At 32.5% G+C, this 25074-nt stretch overlaps 1 protein-coding gene across 1 annotated transcript in view; it reads left to right on the top strand.

Annotated features, from left to right (window-relative positions):
- Window positions 1-25074, top strand: part of Ir8a (Ionotropic receptor 8a) — a 72062-nt gene that overhangs the window by 13354 nt on the left and 33634 nt on the right. The window contains exons 2-5 of the mRNA XM_072537169.1: window positions 2217-2383; window positions 5995-6522; window positions 10696-10890; window positions 17233-17332. Coding sequence (XP_072393270.1) covers window positions 2231-2383; window positions 5995-6522; window positions 10696-10890; window positions 17233-17332 — 976 coding nt within the window. The 5' untranslated portion in view covers window positions 2217-2230. The remainder of the gene's footprint in view (window positions 1-2216; window positions 2384-5994; window positions 6523-10695; window positions 10891-17232; window positions 17333-25074) is intronic.

Genomic DNA, 25074 nt, shown 5'->3' with positions numbered 1-25074 from the left:
TCCTAAAAGAAGAGCACAGACCTTAAGCAATTTTCACACGAAATTGGAATAGTCTCATGTTTTTTTCTTGTGAAGCTCCTTCTTCTTTGAAATCTGTTTTCGCAGCATCTTTATTTTATGATCTGCGATACAAAATGAACGCATTTGTGACAGCTATCCATAAAATGGTAAAAGATGGGTGTCATTGCATCCATTGTTTTAATGAGCAGTCCACTTCGTCCCATATGAGAGTCCATGAGGTCAACTTCTCCCATATGCGAATTGTACTCACAAATTATTTGAGGGTAGTCGACATTATTGTATTCTTTCTTTTTTTTGTCGTAAGAAGTCGTTTTTGCTATCTGTTTGACAAGCATTTAACTTTCTGAAATGCTTGGACCCCAACGTAAGTTGAACAAACTTTTACGTTCTTGGTATCTTTCCAGAGAACAGTGGTAAGGTCCACACCATATGCACAACCCATATACTCCACTGCATAACTCGGTTCTGCGTCTTTGATTTCTCTATCTATATTCAGCGGAAGTTTAAAATTGGGTAATCGATTTACACGTGTTGTCCCCAGCCCAAAAATTCCACGAGCTCGTAAATAAACTAGAAGAGAAAACGATGTGAAAAATTGTCACAATATACGATATGGTTTTTGAAATTTAAAATTTTTTGTGACAACCGAATAAGAACGTTGCTGGTAGCTCCTAGGTCTGGTGTTCATAGCACGATAATGTTATATCCAGCACTATTATATATCTCAAGTTGATACGAATATGTGTCGCACAATGCAAACAACTTTATTCTCCAATTATGGGACTTGTTCGGCGTTTACTGGCGTAAATGGTGCACTATTTTTGTGCACCAAACCATATTTGCTCGTCAACACATAAGCACACATACTTTGGAACGGAATTAAAGCGTTTATTTAAAATATTGTCAAATCTTCTGATTCTAAAAAGCGAATCATGTCCAGGTTGTCCTTTTTAAATACGCTCCGCTTCATTAGCAAAACAAAAATATTTATTTATCCATTTATATTTCTTCAATGGCATTCACTGAGGAATTTGTCTTAATCCGAATTCTCCCCAGTGTGACTCCATGTTGGGATAACGAAAAATGGACATGTATAATAGAATTTCGACGTATCGTCGAATCTGCATCGCATCAACGTTTATGTTTTTCAAACATGCGTTCTGATTGGTTTCACAAGCAATCAGGTCAATGAGTTCATCTGTAAAAAAATAACAAAAATACTGTTCATTGGTGTCTTCAGATTTTTTACAGTAATTTTTGCCGATTGCATTCAAGCCTTAAAGTAAAAAGAGAAAATCTAGTCTTGTATTATCCGTGTTTTATTAGCATACCTGTGCCAGTGAAGCCACCCGCTGATGGTACTATTTGTAGTCCCGTAGCTTCTACAATTGGTAACGGGGATCTGGGTCTTTTCTTAGGTTTGAATTTAGTGGTTGTTGCTAGTTGTATGGAAGATAGTGAAATCGGTTCTTTTGATGCTAACGATACGGGTGATACCGAAACGTCCATTTGAGTATCCGGATCAGTTGTTGAAACTTCTGGTCAATGATATTTTTACGTGAACAAACACAAATCATCTTATCGTTCACGGCTGTGAGCATATCCACCTTGTAGTCATAATCTGGATCGGCTATGCTATCATCATCATCTTCGTAGGCCGACTCGTCATTTGAATCAAGAGTAGATTTCACGATCTCGTCGATATGTCCATCGGTTATTGTGGAAACATCGTATTTTGTCCGTTTTTCCGCGTCTGTCAGCTTGTGATCACTTTTCGCATAATACTTTCTTCGTTTTTACGATCTACTCTTTTCCATGTTTTACGATAGAAAAAAAAAATGTATAAATAATAAAAGTATAAATAATATAAATATGTACTTTTATTCGAATACGCGACTTATTTTACCATACACTGAGAAGCTGGCCAAAAGGCGGGTATCACTCAACATTCAAAAACAGCATTTATTTTGTACTTTTCATCAAATACGCTAGCAAGCTATCAAACAAATACTTTAAGTACTTACCAAAAAATATGAAATCAATTGGGCAACTAGAACTATTTTATTTTACGGTTCCATTATACGTGTTCCAGAGCAATAATTTCTACGTACAATTCACTTGCATGCTTCTACGTAACTGACCATATTGCCCTTTTAAACTTTATAAATATTATTAATATTTTATATAATTTACAGATATTGATCAAACGATGTACTACTGGTTAAATACAGCAGAAATGAGGCTGATAATGAGTGAGACGTTGAACTCAGCAACCATAAAGAAACTGAGAGATATTAGGCCTGTGCCAAACAACTTTGCGCTCTTTGCATCAACACAAAACATGAACAAGCTTGTTAAGACGGTAAAAGTGTTTTTAAACTTTACAATTTTCAACACAAAAGTATTAAGTAAACAAATTACTATTTGTTTTTTAATTTTTATGGTGGTTTATTTAAAATGTGATTTTCTATAAACGATATGTTCTTTACCCCTGAATAACAATATTTCTTTGATAAAACAAACCAACTTATTCTCATAACAACCAGTAGTGTAGTAAAAACCTTAGATTTTTGTAGAAATATCTCCGGAAGTTTGTTTATAACTAGAAGTTGGATATGTGTATTTAAATATCGGCTTAAACCATTCTACGTCTTCTGAATTCGGATCTCCAATCACTTCAATCATGCCAGTCATCTTCTTCTATGCCGCGAACTTTCAAATCTTCATCTGCTTCGTTTCTCCAACTTCGTCGTTGACTTTCGCATTTTCTTCTTCCACCCGATTTTTGTTCTATAAATTGTTTGGAAAGACCTATATCGGGCACTATTTGTATATGTCCAAACCAGATAAATTCATGTCACATAGGATTGTCACCTCTGAGACGTGGTGTCGTAGTTTAATCGTGGACTATGCTTCACCATATGCATACCAACATAGCGTAAATGGATATTTTGGTAAGCTAGTACAGTATACCGAAGATTATAGACAACCAATAATTCTCTCTAAATTTCAGTCTGACGGATACTCTAATCCTACGACACAGTAATTTACGATTTATCTGAGTGTTTACTTCTAAATCTAAATCATTCTTTTAGTAGTAATATTTCAGCAACTTATTTAATTTTAGTTTACTGAATATTTTAACTCACTGAGTCATTTCCTTTAATTTCTTAAGAGATATCTCTAAAATCCTTTATATATTATTGTGTTAATAATAATAATATTATTGCCCTAAATGCAGTATACCAGCTAAAGAAAGTCCAGGGGTATGAATGTACATCTGCACCAATTGGTCCCATGACAAAAACTTTTTCAAAAAGAACGATTTAACTGATAGGCATAATGCCGTAAAGCCCCACGTTGGGCGCCAATGTGTAGCAAGAGAACATGGAGCTCCAATTGTGTAGCAGTAGATAGTTGAGCTCTCTTGTTTAGTGGTTTCGACTAGGCATAGGTACTTTCTTGTCTTAATATTAAATGGTAACGAGGAAATCTGCTGAATGAGGACAAACATAAAAGACAATTCATTTACCATTTTTGTTACTATCCAAAAAGTAAGTTTTATGCCTATGCTTTACAATAATAAAATAAAAGATCAATTCTACTCAAATAGTTATTTAAATAAATTAATAGTGGATTTTGTGATACTTATGTTTAGAAAATTAGGAATGTTGGGAAAAACAATACAAGAAAGAAGGGCAAATAAAGAATGAGACTTAAACGGAAATGCAAGAAAGGCCACTTCAGAAACCCTGGTTCAGTGAAGTGAGATACTATTGAAAAATTAACTACAAAATAAGAAGTCAGCTATGTTGAACTACAAAGCACTTATTAAAACAACTAACAAGTTTTCTAACTGTAAAACTAAAAACAGATTACATTAGAAAATAATACAAAAATTTGGAAAATCAAAGTAAAATCAATAACCTAATAAAAATTATAACTACCATGATTACAGAAACAAAGCGATTTAGCAGGGTAAATATAATATTAACTGAATTACATGTATATCGGTACCCTATAATCTTCTTCTTCTTCCTTCTTGTCTGTAGGCTTTAAAGCCTGTTTCTTCTTCAATATTAGCCTCCTACATTGGTTAAATTATTGCACCATCTTTTTCTTGGTCTGCCAATACTTTTTCGTCCATTTGGTGACTTATCTCATACCATTCGTACTAACCTATCCTCTGTCATTCTACTAATGTGTCCGTTCCACTTATGTTTCCGTTTTGTCACCCATCCATTATGTCTTCTATATTGCATACTCTTCTTATGTTTTCGCGTCTCTCCCTATCCAACAGACTTTTCCCTGATATTCGTCGGAGTATTTTCATCTCAGTTGTTTCTAGTAGTCGTCTCGTTTTAGATGTATCAGGTCTTGTCTCCGCCGTGTATGTTAATATAGGTCTAATTGCTGCTTTATAGATTCTTGTTTTGTGACTTGTCTTAGGTGTTTGTTCTTCCAGATTGTATCATTAAGAGATACCGTCGCCTTACTTGCTTTTAAGATTTGTTGTCGTACTTCTTCTTTAACATCTCCGTAACTAGTTATATCTATTCCCAGATATCTAAACCTTGCTTTCTGCTTTATTATTTTCCCACCAATTTCGATTTTACATCGTAGTGGGTATTTAGATGTCATACATTTGTTTTTTTTTCTGCTGATATTATCATATTGTATTTCTTGGCTGTTATATTGAAGACATGTGTTAATCTTTGGAGCTCTTCTTTTATCTAAGCGATTAATGCGGCGTCGTCTGCATAACATATTATTTGAATTTCTTTGTTCCATATTCTGTAACCATGACCTTTACGTACTGCTTGTATTATTTTATTTATTATTATATTAAAGAGAAGTGGGCTTATCGAGTCACCCCGTCTGACTCCGCTTTGTACTGGTATACACTGTGTTAGTTTTCCATTTATCTTTGCCTATAATATTCAATTATGTAAGTAGATGTTTTCAATGTTTTGTATAATATTGATTGATATGTTTCTTTTATACAGTAGGTGTAAGACGTCTTCGACTTGGATGCGATCGAAAGCCTTTGTCAGCTCTATAAAACCTGCTGGTTTATTGTACTCGATGCCCATTTCTGTGACTTGTCTTAGTACAAATACGGTGTCTACGCAGAATCTTCGGGATCTGAATTCTTGTTGTTCATCTGATACAGTTGTTAGTTTATTGATTTTGTTGGTTAGGACTTTTGTGGTAAGCTCTATAATTTTTGGGATCTTCTTTATCTCCTTTCTTGAACATTGGTATCATTATGCTGTTTCTCCATGCGTCTGGTATCTTGCAGTGCAATATTAGTTGTTGTATAAGTTTTGTCATGCCTGCCTTTTTATTCGGGCTTAGGACATGAACGCGGCTTCTGAACTACTCAATCCGCCCAGTCCTCTCGCTCATAACCCCCAGGCAGAGTTACCCTATAATCGATACTGCAAATTATGTATATATCCTCTATATACATTCAATTAAATTTAGTTATTACTCAGAATAGCACCAGAAAAATTGTGTAAAGAAAATCCAGACGCATTTACGTTTGCTTGGAATATATGTTTAAAAGAAGAATCGTATTGGCTGGCAGATAAATCGAACGTATCAATGTAAAAAGAGGAAAAAGATAGAGGCAGAGAGAGACAATTTGTTTGGGAAATTTCTATAAAATTTGGTTTATTAGTTTTTACACATTATATAAGTATAACGTAAAGTATACCCAACCCCTACAATGCGAAACTTGCTTTATACTGTATAAAGATAACATAAATTAACATAAAAATAAAATATTGATTTACAATTAGTACCTGTATTTACTTAACTTTGTAATGATAGATAACATTAAAGAAAAGCATTCTTTTAAAAAGTCTTTAGATTATGTGTAAATTTATGTTATACTAATTTATGCATTTACAATATAGTGCAACCAATTACACAACGGGTTCTATACCTATAGTATTTAATTATTTTTAGGCAGTACAAGAAAATATAGTCAAACTTCCCGAACGATGGAACTTGGTTTTCCTGGACTTCGAATTCCAAAAATTTGACCAGTCTTTAATTGCAAACAAACCTATCAACATTCTAAATGTCGCACTGGAGATATGTTGCATACTTACCGAGCAAAGCAGCCTATGCGATTGTCCGAATGATTTCAACCTTAGACAGCAATTTTTCCGACGAGTTTTGTACTTGATTTTGAGTTCCGTTGAGGAGATGATGGCTGAAGGAATCGAGTTTCACGTTTTTAATTGTGACGAACCGCAGTCCGGGGAACAGATCCAGAAAGTGTTTGAAGATTTGATGACCAATAATATTGAGAACGATAACTTACTTGTCTACAATAGTTCAAGAGTATCAATGAAAACTTACGGTTACTTTAAAGTTGTTAGAAATAATAGTATGGATATACTTGCTAAATATGATGATGGAGTTGTACATATGTTGGACAACAATACCATAAAGCCTTTAAGAGCATTCTATGGCATTGGAGTAACGCACGTGAGTATATTATTCTCAGGACATATAAATTGGCATGTTTAACACGGTTCAAAAGTATATAGGATATTAGGTAATTAGATATTAGTTATACATAAATATATTCATATATATATATATATATATATATATATATATATATATATATATATATATATTATATATAAACCTAGAGTTAAGATTAATACTATTACAAGAATTAATATTAAACAGTCTTCCGGGTTGAACCGCGTCGATTGTTATTGAGCCGAGCTTTCGACATCCTCTTCGATTTCTTCTTCAGGGCTTCCGAGGTCTCAGTCTCTTGGGCCTCCAGACACTGCTACACTGGTCACTATCCAATGCATTATTGGTGAGAAGGCATGGAGAGACCACCTCTCCTAAACCATTAACCGCTTTATTGCAGAGCGCTATGAGAAACATTAATTGGTAAAATATTGGATTTTAGATAAATAGAAAGTTTCTTGAGGTTTGCAAACGACATAGTCCTTCTCAGGACCTTTAGAGCTTTTATACCTGACTCAGTCTTAAAATTAACTTTACCAAAGTACAATACATGACCAACCTTGTACTAACCAAAAACATTTCAACTAATGACACGCAAATTAAACAAAATACCTATAAGCCCCTAAGCCGCGAGATTAAATAAGAAAGACACCATCAAACAACAAAGTTTAACAGGAGAATAGGACTTACATGGGCAGCTTACGAAAAACTGAGACTTTCAGAGAATCTTTAGATCAGATATTCGAAAGTGGTTGAAAAAGAAGGTCTTTGATCAGTGTACACTTTCAGTTCTAACGTATGAAGCAGAAACATTGACTCTTGCCATAAAAGTAATCAATAAGATACAAGAGGCACAGAGCAATGGAGAGGTAAATGTTGAATATATCCCTCAAAGGCAGAGTTTCAAATCAAATAATAAGAACAAAAACTGGTGATACGGACGCAAATAAAAGAATTACAACGCTTAGATGGAACTGGGTAAGACATGTTGCCAGAGTCGGAGATGAAAGATAGACCAAGAAAATTTTAGAATGGAGACCTAGACACGATGCTTATCGTAATAGAGGACATCCTCCAGCAAGGTCAGACAATATCAAGCATATCTAGCACAACTGGATTCAAGGTGCTTAAGATCGGATGAACTAAAATTATTTACGGGAGGCCTATGTTCAGCAGTAGACTCAAAACATCTAATAATGATGCTGTGGAAAATATGTTACAGAAGAGATAGAACTGGATCATATACAACGAGTAAAACATATGACGAGTGAAATATAGAGATGAGGTAGACCATCTCGCAGTGGACGAAAGTAATAAAAAGCGTTAATAAATGGATGTATACGGCACAATCTCGAAACTGAGACAACTAAAGAAAGCTTGTATTCAGAAGGGGGTACTACAGACTGTGTCATAATGATGACAAAAATATCCGCAAATCTGCGAAAAACAAAAAAAAAACAAATAAATAATCTAATTTGTTTAAGACAGCGACGTTAGAGATAAATACATTTAAATATACCAATATTCGTCGATAAATCCTGCAAATTTAACATGCATTAGTGGTTTAATGTAAATTTGTTTACTAATAATAACCCAATTAGTATCTAATTAAGATTCACGTAAAAAGTTTGGGGAATTTTGACACTCCTTTAAAAGTCGAATACTTAGAATTGTATTATAATTATTTTCATTAGTATATCTTAGTTAAAATGTTATGCAAATAATTGTAAATTACTTTTATTTAGTCATATCATAAATCTTATTAGTTAGAGTGCCCGTCTGCAAAAAACTCTCTCCAAACTTTGATTATCGCTTAGTTAGGCCGAGTCTGATACAAAAACAGAAAAAAATAAGGTGCCAATGAAGAAATAAATAAGGGTAAAATTGTTAAAATTAAATAAAATACAAGAATAATAGATGGGAAAACACAGAAATGGAATAAATACAGTAACCAGCTAGAAGAAACTCAGGGAAACTCAAAAAACTAACAGAAGATAAAAATACAAAAATAAAAGCACAATTGATGACAGACATAGTAAAGAAAAAGGAACCGAACAAGGTTAAAAATAGACACAAGACAGGACATATTCATAGAAGCATGCGTTGTAAGAATCCTTTATGAAACTAGTAAATTGGAGCAAGTAAGCCAAGAGATTAATAAGTTAGATATTGTTGAAGTAAGTGAAATACGATGGAATGGTAGTGGATCAAACCGAGTAGGATCAAACAATTAAAGAAATACTCTGGGAACACAAACGTGCATGATAAACACGAAAAGGTAGTGGCAATACTGCTAGCTCAAAAAGGAAGAAATGCTCTAATAGAGTGGGAACCAGTATCAGAAAGAATTATTTGGACGATACTGAAGGCAAGATGTTATAATAATATAGTAGTAAATGTATATGCTCCTACAAATAAAAACGAAGAAGATAGGAAGGAAGATTTTATGAACAACTACAAATAACGTATAATAAGATTAACAATAAATATAGAAGAGATATGAAAATAATAATCGGAGACTAAAATAGGCAATGATAATGCAGAACATGAACAAGTAATGGAAAAGGAGAGAATAGGGGATAGGAACGACAATGGAAATCGTCTAATCGAATTTTGCAAACAAATAGATGGAAGCATCTTTAAATATAAGCGGATACATAAGGAAATATGAAAATCATCAGGAGGATAGCCGAAGAACCAAATAGACTGTATAACAATTAAATATAGATAATGAACATAATTGCAAGACGTAAGCTTAAGAGGTGCTGATGTGGAGTCATACCACATGCTAGTCAGAGCGAAACTAAAAATGATATTAACCAGAGATAAAAACCAACAGAAGGAACAAATACAACGTTGATGCTCTAAGAAAAGAAAGTATAAGAAATACATTCGCTGAGAAACTGGAAATTAACCGAACTGTATCACAACAAACTGGAAAGTCAGTCGAAGAAACATGGCAGCATTTTAAAGAAATAATGATAAATACAGTGACACGTTCAGTCAGCAACTGACTTTTGTGCTTGGTCGCAATCGCTGTGTCGCCTGAAAAGGCTGAGTAGTGTTCCTGGTGTTCTTGCAACATCTGCGGTGTATATTGTGTACAGTAGGACTGGTCCCTGTAGCACTCCAGCCTACGGAGCTCCGTCTTCGGAGTGAAGAGATCAGTCTCGTCATGGTCTCACTGTATCCGTAGCCTCTCGTTTAGAATATTAGGCCTGTGTCTAGAATCTCATGTGTACTGTTTGTCGTTAAACCCAACTGTTATGTATTCTGTCAGTCTAAGTACGTGTAATTCGCTGGAGTGTTCTGCTCTAAATCCGAACTGATGTTCCTATTTCGTTTTTTTCAGCTTGTAGTCTGCTTAGTATTATTCTTTCTACAATCTTCCTAACTGCTACTAGTTAGCTTATCGGCCTGTAGTTTTGCGGAAACATGGTATTCTTTCCTGGCTTTGAAATCATGATAACGTGGACTTCCTTCCACCGATTTACGAAGAGTCTGTATCTAAGGATTGCGTTCGTTATGTTGGTTAAAAATACTATTGCTTTTGCTGGTAGATACTTCAGAGCTCTATTTGAAATTTCATATATACCAGGTGCTCTTCTCGGTGAGCTATTTTTAAATAGTTCATTTATTTCTTGAGGAGATGTAGGTGCTTTTTGGCATTTTTTGTTGTTCTTCGACTTCTTGGATGAAGTCTACATCTTCGTCTTGGTGATAAATCAATGTACACTATCTATCGAAAGTCCTCCTCATCACCTCGGCTTTTTCATCTATGGAGTAAACAATTCCATTTTCACCGTGTAGTGGAGGTATGAGTTTTCTATCATGATAAATACCTAATACCTACTCTCTCCAACTGCACCAAATTAGATATTTTTTTTGTTTTATTTTTTACTACCAGGAGGAGAATGGTAGATTACGTAGTATTGATCTTGATCTCTATAAAATATCTGTATATAACAAGGTTATGAACCTATACACTTATTTACTATTTTTAATGAAAATTATCCACAATCTCAGTGAAAAATACGATTTATTTTATTCCACATCGAACTGGAAATGGAAACATCAAAATAAACGTATTTTCAACTGAAATTGTAGTTAATTCCCCAGATAGTTTATTATAATAATTTAAATGACTAAAATAAAAATTTTATATTCCAGGCAATACCGTGGTCTTATAAAGAACAAGATCCTGTTACAGGAGAATGGAAGTGGACCGGATACTGTGTAGATTTTGCTAAAGAAATAGCAAAATATCTTAACTTTGATTATGAGTTTATTGAACCACTAGAAGGGACGTTTGGAGTTAAACAAAATGGCGTTTGGAATGGTGTTGTTGGCGACTTGGTAGCTGGGGTAAAATATGTTTTTCTTATTATATATATATTGTTATGAAATTAAAGCTCCTAAACAGTTTTTTTTATGAATAGTATGAACATAAAACAAAATGACAATATTGAATATACCACATATATATTTAACTCAAACAATTGTATTATTGTTGTTAATTTAATAGTTGAAACTAGATTCAACAATAAGAAAGAAACTAAAAGCAAAAATAAGCAGAATTCACAGACATGTAACAAACCAATAAGGACTATATTGTATCACCAGATTTAATTAATGTTTTCAAAATAATTTTATTATTATTATAATTAAAACCAGTTGGTTTATTATAAACAAATTCAGCATAATAGAAATAAGATTCTTTTAATATGTGAGTTATTATAGCCACTGAGTTATAGTTGGTTGATAAACACTTTTCAATAAAAAAAAAATATATAAAAAAAAAAAAAAATTATTTTTATCTTCATAAAGCTAGCCGGTAAATAAGAGCAACTTGTAGTTTTCTTGCATCGAATTCACATATCATAACAATTTGGCGAGCCCAACGTGTGGCTGTGTATTTGGACGGTGACAGGTAGTGCATTATAACAAAGTATTAACCAGTGGTGTACCTTAAACATTTAATAACATAATATACAGGGTGTTAAGAGTATAATTTGTGTAGATAATAAGTTTATTGAGTGAATTGAAATTAAATAAAAATAAACATGGACAAAAGAAAGACTAGATCACATAAGAACGTAGAAGAAGAACAGGAAGTGACAGACAGAACCGAAGAACAAATTAAAGAGACTGAAGAAGTACAGGAGACAATGGAGGAGAAAAGACAGCCAGATATTGTTATTCAATTCCAAAGGTTAATCTAGTGGGTGCAAACAACAAAAAACTATATGAAGCAAAGAAGGGAATAGTGGGAAAAGTATTATTTGATACAACCGAATATAGTATGCAATTCATAATAGTAGAAAACATGAGACATGATATTTTGATTGGGACAGACGAAATGGACAGAAATGGAATGGTCATCGATTATGTAAACAAAACTTTACAAATTCAAGAAGAAGTACTGAAATTTGGAAATACAGAAGACGAGGAATCAAAACAAGAGGAATTAAAGATAAAGGAAATTAACAATATTCAAAATCATACAAACTACAATTTTATAAATAATGAACCAGAAGAAAGTAAAATGGAATTGGAAGAAAATTTAGTATGTGCAGAAGAATGGAAAGAAGATGTAGGAAGATTGTTGCAAAAATATGATGGTTTGATAAAATCCGAAAACCGAGTGGCTGAAAAGTACATGCATAAAATTGAGGTAAAAGGAATAGAAAATTTTAAATCGAAGACATATCCAATTCCTTATAAATACCGGAAAGAAGTTTCAAAGGAGATAGAGAAGATGTTACAAAACGGAATAATTGAAAACAGCAATTCAAAGTACATAAACCCTATAGTGGTAGTGAAGAAGAGCAATGGTGAGTTAAGATTATGCCTCGATGCCAGGAACATTAACAAATATTCAACACCACAATATGAAGCACCACAAAGTGTAGATGCAATCTTTGGAAAAATAACTAAATCAAATTATTTTACAAAAATTGACCTGAAGCATAGCTTTTGGTTGATACCATTGCATAAAGATAGTAGGGATTTTACAGCCTTTTCGATAGATGGGGTAATATATAGATTTAAAGTAGTTCCATACGGTTTGCAAAGTGCATGTTCAGCTCTTGTACGTGCTTTACATCAAATTTTGGATCAATACGAAGACTTTATTATACACTACATTGACGATATTCTCATTTATTCTCACACATCACACGAACATTTAACACACATAAATATTTTGTTGAATGCATTGAATGAAGCAGGATTAAAAATTAACTTAAACAAATGCCAGTTTTATCAACAAGAGGTCACGTATTTAGGATATAAATTAGACAGAAGTGGTATTTCTATGGACGAAGAAAGAATTGAGAAAATAATGAACTATCCAGCACCGAAAAATTTGAAAAATTTACGAGGATTTATAGGCCTAATCAACTACTTTAAACGATTAATTCCAGACTTGAGTGAGAAAGAATTACCATTAATTCAACTATTGAAGAAGGATCAAAAATGGAAATGGAAAGAAGAACAAAACCAGGCCTTTCAAAATTTAAAGGACATATTTCGGACTAATCTAAGAATTTATCACCCCAGGTACGATTTGCCATTCATTCTACAGACAGATGCTTCCATGCACAAATTTGCAGGAGTGTTGTTACAAGTCCAGGACAATGAAGAAGTTCCTATTTCATTTGTGTCACGTGTAACCAGAAATTACGAGAAGAGGTATAGTGTCACCGAATTGGAATTTGCTAGCATACTATTTTGTGTAACAAAATTTCGGTATTATTTATTAGGATCAAAATTTTATATTGAAACTGACCATTTATCGTTAATAAATATCATGAATAACAAATTGCTTAATAATAGAATACATCGTGGGACTTTACTACTTCAAGAATATAACTTCGAAATTAGACATATAAAAGGAAGAGATAATGTCATTGCAGATGCCTTGACAAGGAACGAAGAGGAAGGAACAAGAGAAGAGAGAAAAATTCAAATCGGATTAAATATATTAAAAGAACAGGAGGGAATGTACTCAAAACAAGCCATTAGAGAAGATCAGCAAAATTTAACACAGAAAGAAAAGGAAAGATGTATACTGAAAGATCAAATTTACATTAAAAGAATTGGAGAGCAAGAGTTATATTACATCAGCAAAAATTTAGCCGAAGAAATACTGAAGGATTTACATGAAAAGAATGGACACGCGGGTAGTAAGAAAATATGGTTAATGTTTCGAGAAAACTATATCACCAAGAAGGATACAAGCATAATCAAAAACTTGACTAGAAAATGTCATACTTGTCAAAGACAAAAATCGAAGAATTTTTCAAATTGGAATACTCCCAAAAATATAATAGCACAAGAGCCCTTAGATATAATAGCTATAGATTTTTTGAGTGACTTGATACAAACGGAAGGAAATGGACATAAACATATCATGGTAATCGTAGATTTATTTTCAAAATTCATCAAACTTTATTCCAGTAAAAATACAAAAGTCAACACTATCATAAATAATTTAAACAATTATTTTGAAGAAATAGGAAAACCTAAACAATGCATACTGGATAATGCCACATATTTCCAAAACGACCGATTCAAAAATTTTATGACAAGAAATGGAACCAAATTAAGTTTTACAAGCATCAGACATCCTCAATCAAATCCTTCGGAAAGATATATTCAAGAAGTGATAAAATTTTTAAGAATATCAATAGAAAACAAACACACTGTATGGGATCAACATTTATTAAGGATAGAACAATACATAAATCAGTTACCAAACACTGTGACTAATGAGATACCACTATTTCTAATGAAAAGGATAAGACCAGAAAGACCTTGGATTATAGAAATAGAACCTGAATATGACCAAATTTGTCAAGATGTAAAACTAAGAATCATCAAGAATGGAGAGAAATATTTGAAAAGACAAAACAAAAGGAAGATGAGAACAAACCAAAAATTTCAAAAAGGAGAACTAGTATTAATTAGAGCACATAGGGTAAGCAATTATAGAGATAACATTTGTAACAAACTTTTACCACCATTGGAGGGACCTTATGAAGTTGAAACAGAAGATGGAGAAAATAGTTATTAATTGAAATATCCTGAGAGTGGGTATCTTAGAGGAGTTTTTAACATAAAAGACATTTACAAATATGAACAATAAGTGAAGAAATAAGAAGACATTATTAATTTTAAGTTATATTTATAAAATGAAACAATTTTTTTTAAGTAAAGGACATGAATGGGATACAGAAGATGGAATAATAATAATAATAATGCGGCTATTTATGAAATATGAAATATGATGAAATATGAATTATTGCGGATATTATGATTATGAATATGATATATAATATAATATGAATTATGATGAATTATGAAAGATTATAATGATATAATTATGCAGTATAATAATAAAACTTGGAATGGAATTACAGAAGAAGGATTGGAGAGGAAAAATTTGAAACGAAGATGGCAGAACTCTAAGAAACCAAGGAAGAAAAACAACTATAAAATGGATTCAAAAGTAGAATATAAACTCAACCCTCAACGAAAACTTATTAAAAATAACCGAATGATAATAAAGTCACATTCAAACTAGCTTACACTCTAACCACAAAATGCAGTTCACACGGGCCTAAATAAAACTTAAACTCTATATTTTTTTTATATATTCAAAATAAAACATGCATTAATAAAACAAACTAAAGCAACTTAAGCTTACACATGCAAAATTAAAAGAACAAAACTAATTATTATTTTTTTTCAAAGAGAGCATTCAAATAAAGTCACATTCAAACTAGCTTACACTCTAACCACAAAATGCAGCTCACACGTGCTTAAATAAAACTTAAACTCTATATTTTTTGTATATATTCAAAATAAAACATGCATTAATAAAACAAACTAAAGCGACCTAAGCTTACACATGCAAAATTAAAAGAACAAAACTAATTATTATTTTTTTTCAAAGAGAGCATTCAAACTATCTGCAGCATAATTGTATACCATATATATGCAACTGAATCAAAAATTTAATTGTTTTTAACCATCACACATTCATAAAATCACTGAAACATACACTTGTGTCGACGTTCAGAGAAACAATCACACAACTTGCAAAAAAACCAGTCAAAGAAAAATGAATATTTGATATTTGCCAAAAAAATTGTCAAATATGAAATATTAATTTTTTGGAGAATTGTTATGAAATTAAAGCTCCTAAACAGTTTTTTTTATGAATAGTATGAACATAAAACAAAATGACAATATTGAATATACCACATATATATTTAACTCAAACAATTGTATTATTGTTGTTAATTTAATAGTTGAAACTAGATTCAACAATAAGAAAGAAACTAAAAGCAAAAATAAGCAGAATTCACAGACATGTAACAAACCAATAAGGACTATATTGTATCACCAGATTTAATTAATGTTTTCAAAATAATTTTATTATTATTATAATTAAAACCAGTTGGTTTATTATAAACAAATTCAGCATAATAGAAATAAGATTCTTTTAATATGTGAGTTATTATAGCCACTGAGTTATAGTTGGTTGATAAACACTTTTCAATAAAAAAAAAATATATAAAAAAAAAAAAAAAATTATTTTTATCTTCATAAAGCTAGCCGGTAAATAAGAGCAACTTGTAGTTTTCTTGCATCGAATTCACATATCATAACAATATATATATATATATATATATATATATATATATATATATATATATATATATATATATATATATATATATATATATATATTTATGTAAAAACAATATGCTTTAATATGACGATTGTTCCTGAGACCTTTTTCTTTTAACTTTTCTTCTATTGGTCCAGGATATGTAAGTAAAAATAATAGAAAAACTCTTTATTTTCATAATATGAAGATATGCATCGATTTACATGAAAATTTGTGGGTATGCTCAATATACCATCCACTTTAAAAGCTACCCTATGCCAATATGTCGAATTATTTTTAAGAGTGAAAACTACCCTTTATTGTCCAAATTTATAAAAGCTAAACGTAAAGCTTATAACAGATAGGAATAACGGTAAATATGTCGAACAAAGATTGTTTGATACTGTGAAATATTATTCACTAATTTGATTAATGTGCCAACCGTTCGAAAGCACCTTTTATAAAGTAAAAAAATATTATTTTACTTATATTTTTAAATAATTTGATATTACAATGTAATATAATTAATATAATTAGTATTATTGAAACGTAATCAATTTTCTATTTTAAGTATTCAACCCTTAGTTTTAATATTTTAACTCTTAGAATATTCTAGTGTTTTCTAGAGATTTTCTAATGTTTAAATATTGAATTTCTTGTTAAACTTCGTTTTTGGTTAGTGGTCTGATTACTGGTATGTTCGCTGGAATGCTATATTCCAGTTTTGTTTTTTTGTTTTCTTTTGTTTTGGTTTTAGTTTTTTTTAGTATATTCGTTTTTATTTGTGTGTGTTAGTTTTAGGTTCTTCTTTTTTCCTCCATAAATTATTAAAACACTTTTTATCACATTAAATATAAAATATTTTCATTTTTGTGGAAAATAATGCCAACAGTAATAATCTACAAGAGCATCAGGGTTTAAATATTCTTAAAAGTTAATCTTCTATTTGCGTATTAATTATACCAATTATGCCAATGTACCGTTCTTTTTTTTTGTAATTGTTCTTTTAACTGTAGATATTTTTTTAGAAAACCGACATTGTAGTTACAGCTCTCATTATGACTGCTGACAAAGAAGAAGTAATCGATTTTGTTGCTCCTTACTTTGAGCAGACGGGGATAACAATAGGTAAAGTGTAACTTTGTACTTAATATGGAATATCGTAACGAATATGTTTGGAGTGTTTGAGAATCTGTTTAAATAAATAAATAAATACTTTATTTTCTTTTTGCTATACATAGTAGGTGTAGAATTGGTCAGATAAGTACAAAAATAAACAAATAAATAAACATACTAAACAACTTACAACAAAAAGAGTAGCATTTTAAATTGGAGAAATTCCTCAACTGCATAAAAATTGGAGCAGTCAAAAATTCCTTTAACCCTCATAATACCACGGAGTCACTGGAGACCCCATGCTCAATATAAAATTGTTTTTTTACTAAAATTATTTTACAATTCTAAAAGAAATTGGCTTTTACTAATATTTAATTTTCTTTGTTTAGCTGAAGCACATTTTTTGAAAGATGCATAACTTTGCTAAAAAATTAAAAAGTCACATGTAATACCATAGGGATTACCAGTGACCCCAATTATTATATACCATTTTGGTATGTCTTTCCCATTTCTGTTGTTTATTTTGATATTTTCTTAATGCTTAAACATTTCTTGAGGGTAAAGTGTTCTGTAACGTATTATCTGCTATTTATGCACATTCTTTGGGAAATAAACATTATTAAAATCATCAAAATTATGAAAGCTCAGTTCTACTTCATTTTCGCAAGCAGATGAAAATACCTACATTACGGAGCCGTTGCTAGTATCTGTCGTGAATTTTAAACAGAGTATGACCCTTAGGTGCTAGTAAAACGTGTGGTGTTATTGTATTGAACTATCATCTGAACTTAAAAAATGGTGACAGCTTGACTATTAATGTGGAAAAGTTTCGAAAATGTGCGGTGTGAGTGTTCACAAAATTTATGACATCCGCGAAGAGGCCCAGCAAGATGACCTGAAACCGGTACAAAAAGGAAGAAAAACAGTTTCCGGTCCAATTCACGTAAGAGTACTTACGATGAGAGAGTGAAATACCACCAACCATCGACAGCATAATGAACAGAGTGTAGGACGATGAAAACCTACCAGCTTTTTCAAAAACCACATTTCGTAGGCTACTAAATGACATGGGTTTTGAATAGGGTAAAAGAGGTCTATATTCGATAATGTTGGAAAGAAAAGATATATTTGATGGATTCGACCGTTACTTGAAAAAGGCAATCAGCCGAAACAGCTGTAGTGATAAGAATTAAAAATAAATTTTGTGGAAGTTCTGAAAACAAAGTTTTCAGTGTTTTATACGCAAATACCTCAGACAAATAAAATCACTGAGGAAGAAGGATAATGTAAACCATGTTTATAACGATGAGTCTTGGGTTTAAGTAGGTGCTTCAGTCAAAAAGGAATGAAGGGACATACGATCAAGAATCTACGAGATACCTTCATAAAAGGGCTCTCTACTGGACTAAAAGCTCCAACCCAAAGGGGTCCTCGATTTGTTCTCCTTCATACTGGAAGCGAAACTAGTTTTGTGGCATGGACCGAATTAACTTTCTTTGCCAAGAAGGGAACCACCGATTACTACGACGAAATGGACGGTGATCTATATAAAGAAAGTTTGAGAAGACATTAATTCCAAACTTGCCTAAAGACAAAGAAAACGTTGTCGTTTTGGATAACGCGTCATACCACTCCCGCAAATATGATTTCTCGAAAAATTGTGCAACAAAACGCAAATCAAGGATTGGCTAATCGAAAATAACATTTTCTTCGAGGAAGATTACCTAAAAAGTGAATTACTGGATACTGCGGCCGCAGTTAGAGACGAGTACGACAAGTACAAAATTAAAACAGTTGCGGAAAAATATGGCGTTAAGATTTTAAAACTGTCGCCTTACCATTGCAAGCAGGACCCGATTGAAACGGTGTGGAGTCAAGTGAAAAGGTATGTGGCTTCAAACAACGTTGATTTTAAAGAAAAAACGGTAGAACGGTTCATAAAAGAAGCTTACCAACGCGTATCTAAAGAGCAGTGGCATAACTATGAGAACCAAGTCAAGAAAATAAAAGAAAAAATGTTTGCGGTGCACAATTTGCAGGAATATATTGAACCGGTTAAATTAATATAGGAGATAATTCAAAGGATGACGACGATTTAGATATATATTGCGATTACTATTAATTACCGAAAAATATTTCAGATTTAATGGTCATTTCTTTTTCTAGTACTGTACGTATTATAGTACATTTTAGTTATGATCTTCTTATATATTTTATGTATATATATATATATATATATATATATATATATATATATATATATTTATCGTGTCGTATAGGGTCATCTTTTTTTTGTATATATGTATATAAGTATTTATGAGGTATCAGATATTTTATGTATACAGGCATTTTTTATGGAATTAATTTGGTTTTTTGTTTATTCTCTTATTTAAATTAACGAGTAAAGATTTTTGAAACAAAGCGCGTACGGTTCTGATTTCTCACTCAATCGCCAAACTACTACACACCTACCAATATCCAGACATGACCGTAAGACCAACACTGCATTTTAACTGTGGCTTCTACTATAGTAAGGTACTTCCCCGATTTCCGTGTGGGTCATAGAAAAATAGTTGTTTTTTTATTGGGAATCATCACTTTCCTACTTCTTCCTGCCTGTTCGATGGTTCTAGTTATTTTAAGTTTTAAAAGTTCTGCGGTTAAACAATTCGTTTGCTCACTCGTTAACACCTTGGCTGCCATACGGTATAAAAAAAAATCTATCTTTATGGCCACAATCTTTTTTGTGTTAGTTATTCTTCATATGAATAAAATAATTGATTCTCGCTTTTATCAATTTGAATTCACATTGAAACATATATATATAACGGCGTGACACAGCAATGGGTACACTCGGCCTCAATGTAAAACTTTTGTCCTAATAGCCACGAGACACAACAGTGGAGTCACGCCCCGATAAAAATAGTTTACCTCCACTAATGGTAAAAGAGGGGATTTTGCTGGCTATTGACTGTTCACTCAGTGTCTAGGTCTAGGTAGGTGTTTAGTGTGTTTCTATAATATTGGTTGCAGACAGAGAGTTGCTTTTATTGTTTAGTATCGGGATTCAAAATTAGGTCAAAGCGATATCTTACGAATCAGAACAAAACAGGCTACTTCGTATTTGGCAGGTTAGTGTTTTTTATGCTTATTGTGTGTTTTATGTAAATAAGAATCTTTTATTCTAGGAAGTTTTATCAGATGAAGATGATCAACAAAGTTTGTTTGACGAGTCATATGATGAATATGCTCCAAATAGCGATGATTCATCTGAAAGTTCCGATGACGATTTAGACTATCCAAAATATGCTATGAAACGACGTAAAATCAGCGGTAGTTTATTGAGACAGCAAAACAAAAGTATTAATGGTTCTGATATTGCCACTAGTTCTCAGAGTGCCAAGGTTCATGAAAAATTCAACGACGTAGCTGCAAGTACATCATCAGATAAAAGTTTTTTTGAAAAATCCAAAGATCCAGAGGAAGAAACAGTCGAATATGTTTTAAGTGATGAAAGTGATGTAGATGAGCGTGACAGTCAAGATCCAACTTGGAAAAATGTAACCGGTAAATATTTGAAAAACTTCCCTTTCACAGTCGTTGATGCTGGTTTTTGTTCTCGTTTATATGAGACTCATAAAGACAAAGATCCAATAGATTTCTATGAACTATTTTTAGACGAGGAAATTATTAGTATGATGGTTTTAGAAACCAATCGATATGCAAATCAATGCAAAGAAAAAGAAAGCGCACCTAGAGCTAGAATTCATCAGTGGTACGATACCGATGCTAATGAAATAAAAAAATTCATCGGCATTTTGTTGTGGATGGGAATATGTCAATATCCGTCGATAGAGTGTTATTGGTCACTTAATCCGCTGTACTTCAATAGAGTCAAGAGCGTTATGTCGCGAAATCGTTTTCAATTGATTCTAAAGATGTGGCATTTTCATAACAATGAAGAAATAAGCAACGAGAGGTTGCAGAAGATATCACCACTTCTACTGAAACTCAATAAAACATTTCAAGAAATGGTCATACCAAAAGAGTCACTATGTATAGATGAAACTATTGTACCATTTAGGGGACGATTAAGCTTTAAACAATTTATTAAAAACAAACGTCACAAATTTGGAATGAAACTTTATAAGCTATGTCTAGAAAAGGGATACACTTATCACTTTTTAGTATACTGCGGTCAGGACAAAGTCGAGGGCAAGTCGTCGTCTGCAAATGTTGTCTTCAATCTTGCAGATAAGTTATTGAATGCAGGACGGACTATATATACAGACAACTATTACACAAGTGTAAACTTAGCTCAACAATTATTAGAAAAGAAGACACACGTGGTAGGTACACTTCGATCTAACCGTAAGCACAATCCCCAAAAAGTCATTAAAAAAAAGTTGAAACGAGGAGAAACTTTAGCCGCAGAACACACATCTGGTATTGTGGTACAGAAGTGGAAGGATAAACGGGACGTCCTTACTCTCAGTACAAAACATACTAGTGAACTCGAGAAAATCAAGTACGGTAACAAAGAAACTGAAAAACCGATAGCAGTTATTGATTATAATAAACACAAAGCCTACATTGATCTCTCAGATCAAATGAAGGCCTACAATACTTGTCTTAGACGAGGGGTAAAGTGGTATCGAAAGCTTGCCATAGAACTTTTGACTGGAACTGCTCTGGTAAATGCCCATATTGTGTACCTTGAAGTAACTAACAGCAAAATAAATATCACCCGGTTTAGAGAAATAGTTATATCAAAGCTTCTAAATTTAGAAACCGCAACGTCAGAAACTCAAATTGAACCTGTGCAACATGTGCTTACAGATGCTGGTCGAAACCATCGAGGAAGATGTTCTGCGTGTTATGAAAAACTTCAAAGAGAATTTGGGCGTATTTATGCTCAAGTTAAAACACCCAAAACCAAAATGAGATGTATTCAGTGTAGCAAAAACTATTGCATGTCATGTTTTTTTGACTTACATCAATGTAAAAAATGATTGTTTTCTTTCGAAATATTTCAACTTTTTTTATAGAAAATTATTACTTTTGTGAATTTGTCAGAATAAAGTTTTATTTACGTCTATGTATTACTTCCATATCAAAATACAAATAACTATTATCTCCTATCATATTAATATGTACAAATTTTCAGAGTCCGCATGTACCAGCCGCGTGTAGCCATAATAAAATCTCAGAAGTGCAGGCCAAATAGATTTTCAGCTCCTAACAGCCACTATTTATTGTTTCCATATGAAAACTACACAGATGTGACTTGTTTCGGGCACACGCGGCTGATAAATGTATACTGGACCGAGACTCATATGTGGGTACACGCGGCCACTCCAATAAATTGTCTGAGACCCAAGGTTGGGTACTCATGGCAGCCAATGTGTTAAGTAATTATCGCTGAAAGAAGTTCGGTTCACTTAGGTATGAAGATGCGCAAAATATTTTGTGCAGTAGTTGAAAGAATGTAATAGTGATATTGAAGTTGACGAGGATGCTTCTGTTTATTTAGACGATAGCAATAAAAAGGATTTTACTAAAGTACATGCAGAATATGACTTCAAAGATCCATCTGACGCAGAATCCACATCTAGTGATAATGACGACCAAAAAAAATTTTTTTTTATAAGTAATTTTTATAATTTTTATATGTAAGTTTCTATTCATATTTTCTATGGTAAGATATGAAATATTTATGTTATACTGCAGATCGATAAATAAACTTGAAAATTGGCACTTTGAGCCACAAACACAAAGAACGGGCCGCCAAGCGCAACGAAATATTTTGCATCAAAAAGGACGACTCACAAGACATGCTAAACAAAAGTTGATTTAATTTCGAGTAGTTTTCGCCTATTTTTTTAAGATAATATTGTAAACCATGTAGTTCAAGGGACTTTAGCAGAAGGTTAACTAAAGCATGGAGATTGATAAAAAATATGGATGCTAAGGAGTTTCTACGTTTTGTTGGCTTGTTGATATTAGCAGAAGTTTACAAATTTCATATCGAAGGTATTACCAATTTGTCGAGTTAGAAGATGGACGCTTAATATTTAATAAAACTATGAGCAGAAACATTATTTGATAAAAATAAAACGAGGAAATACTACAAATCCTTAAATAATAGCCGTCGCGAATTTAAACCACGATTAAAAATTTGTGACACTAACGGTGAAATTCTACATGATAAAAACTCAGTTCTTAACAGATGGCTACAACATCTCAGCGAACATCTAAATATAAACGATATTGAAGGAGGTTACAACATAGAAAATCAACAAAATCTACAACGTCAACTACACAACCAAAAAGAGAAGAAGTGTCAAAGAAATACAGGCCCAAGAATCGATGAAATCTGTTCGGAAATGTATAAAAAAGGTGGTGATCAACTTTTTGCAGCAATCCATAAACTAATAGTACTATAGCAGTACTATGGTAATATGGCAGAATTAATTGGTACCAGAAGAGAGGCTGAAGGGAACAATATGTGCGTTAGTGCGTTGCATAAAAAAGGTGATCAACTGGAGTGTAGGAACTATGGAGGCATTACTCTGTTAGCATCTGCTTATAAAATCTACGGCAATGTATTGTTTGAAAGACTTAAACATTTTACAAAGGATATTTTTGGTCAATATCAATGCGGATTTACTGCTGGAAGGTCAACTACACGTCAAATTCAAGCACATAGGCAAATTCTAAAAAAGTCACTAGAATATAACATAGATACACACCATCTCTTCGTCGACTTCAAAGCAGCTCATGACAGTGTAAAAAGAACTGCATTATATAATGCAATGATAAACTTTGGGATCCCACCTAAGTTAGTTAAGTTGACGTGCAAAAAGTAAGCTTTTGCGTTAGAATTGAAAGAAAAAACTCTACGTTCTTTGACATTAATAATGGTCTAAGATAGGAGGGCACGCTGGCGTGTCTCCTCTTTAATATTACCTTGGAAAAGGCAATCAGACAATTAAATATTAGAATGACTGGAACTATTTTTAATGAATCGATGCAAATTCTCGCATTCACTGACGATATAGTTATAGTGGGCAGAAGTATGAGAAACATGATGCAGTGTTTTACAAGACTTGCGGACGCGGCAAGTGAATTAGGATTTTTGGTAAACGAGGAAAAAACCCAATATATGTTGGTTTCTTAAAACCCCCAAAATATCCAACAGAGAATTCAAATTAACAACTATACCTTTGAGCAAGTCAAAGGATTCACATATCTTGGATCGCTAGTAAACGCAACAAACACGACAAGCGACGAAATAAAAAGACGCATAGCAATAGCAAACAGAACTGTTCACGGTCTACAGAAACATTTAAAAAATAAAAATATAAAAGGTGCAGTAAAACTCAATATATACAAGACCTTAATAAGACCGGTTTTAATATTTGGGGTTGAAACGTGGACCTTATCTTAAAATGATGAAAGACTTCTTGGTATTTTTGAGAGAAAAATTCTTAGAAAGATTTTTGGGGCCGTAAGTGAAAATGGGCTATGGCGTATACAACTTTGAATTATATCAGTTATACACCAATCCAGATATTGTGAAATTAGTTAAAGTGCAGAGACTTAGATGGGCTGGAGACATTGCTAGGATGTCAGATCACGAAAACACGAATGCATAAAAAGCAGAGAACGACCACGAAGGAGAGGGATTGATGATGTGGAAGAAGACCTACAGATTCTAAGGGTCAGAAGATGGAGGGAAGTTGCCAGGAATC

The sequence above is a fragment of the Diabrotica undecimpunctata genome, chromosome 7 (assembly GCF_040954645.1).
Source record: "Diabrotica undecimpunctata isolate CICGRU chromosome 7, icDiaUnde3, whole genome shotgun sequence".
In the NCBI taxonomy this organism is placed as follows: domain Eukaryota; kingdom Metazoa; phylum Arthropoda; class Insecta; order Coleoptera; family Chrysomelidae; genus Diabrotica; species Diabrotica undecimpunctata.
Note: the sequence above shows the minus strand (reverse complement) of the source record. Positions and strands in the feature narration are given on the sequence as shown.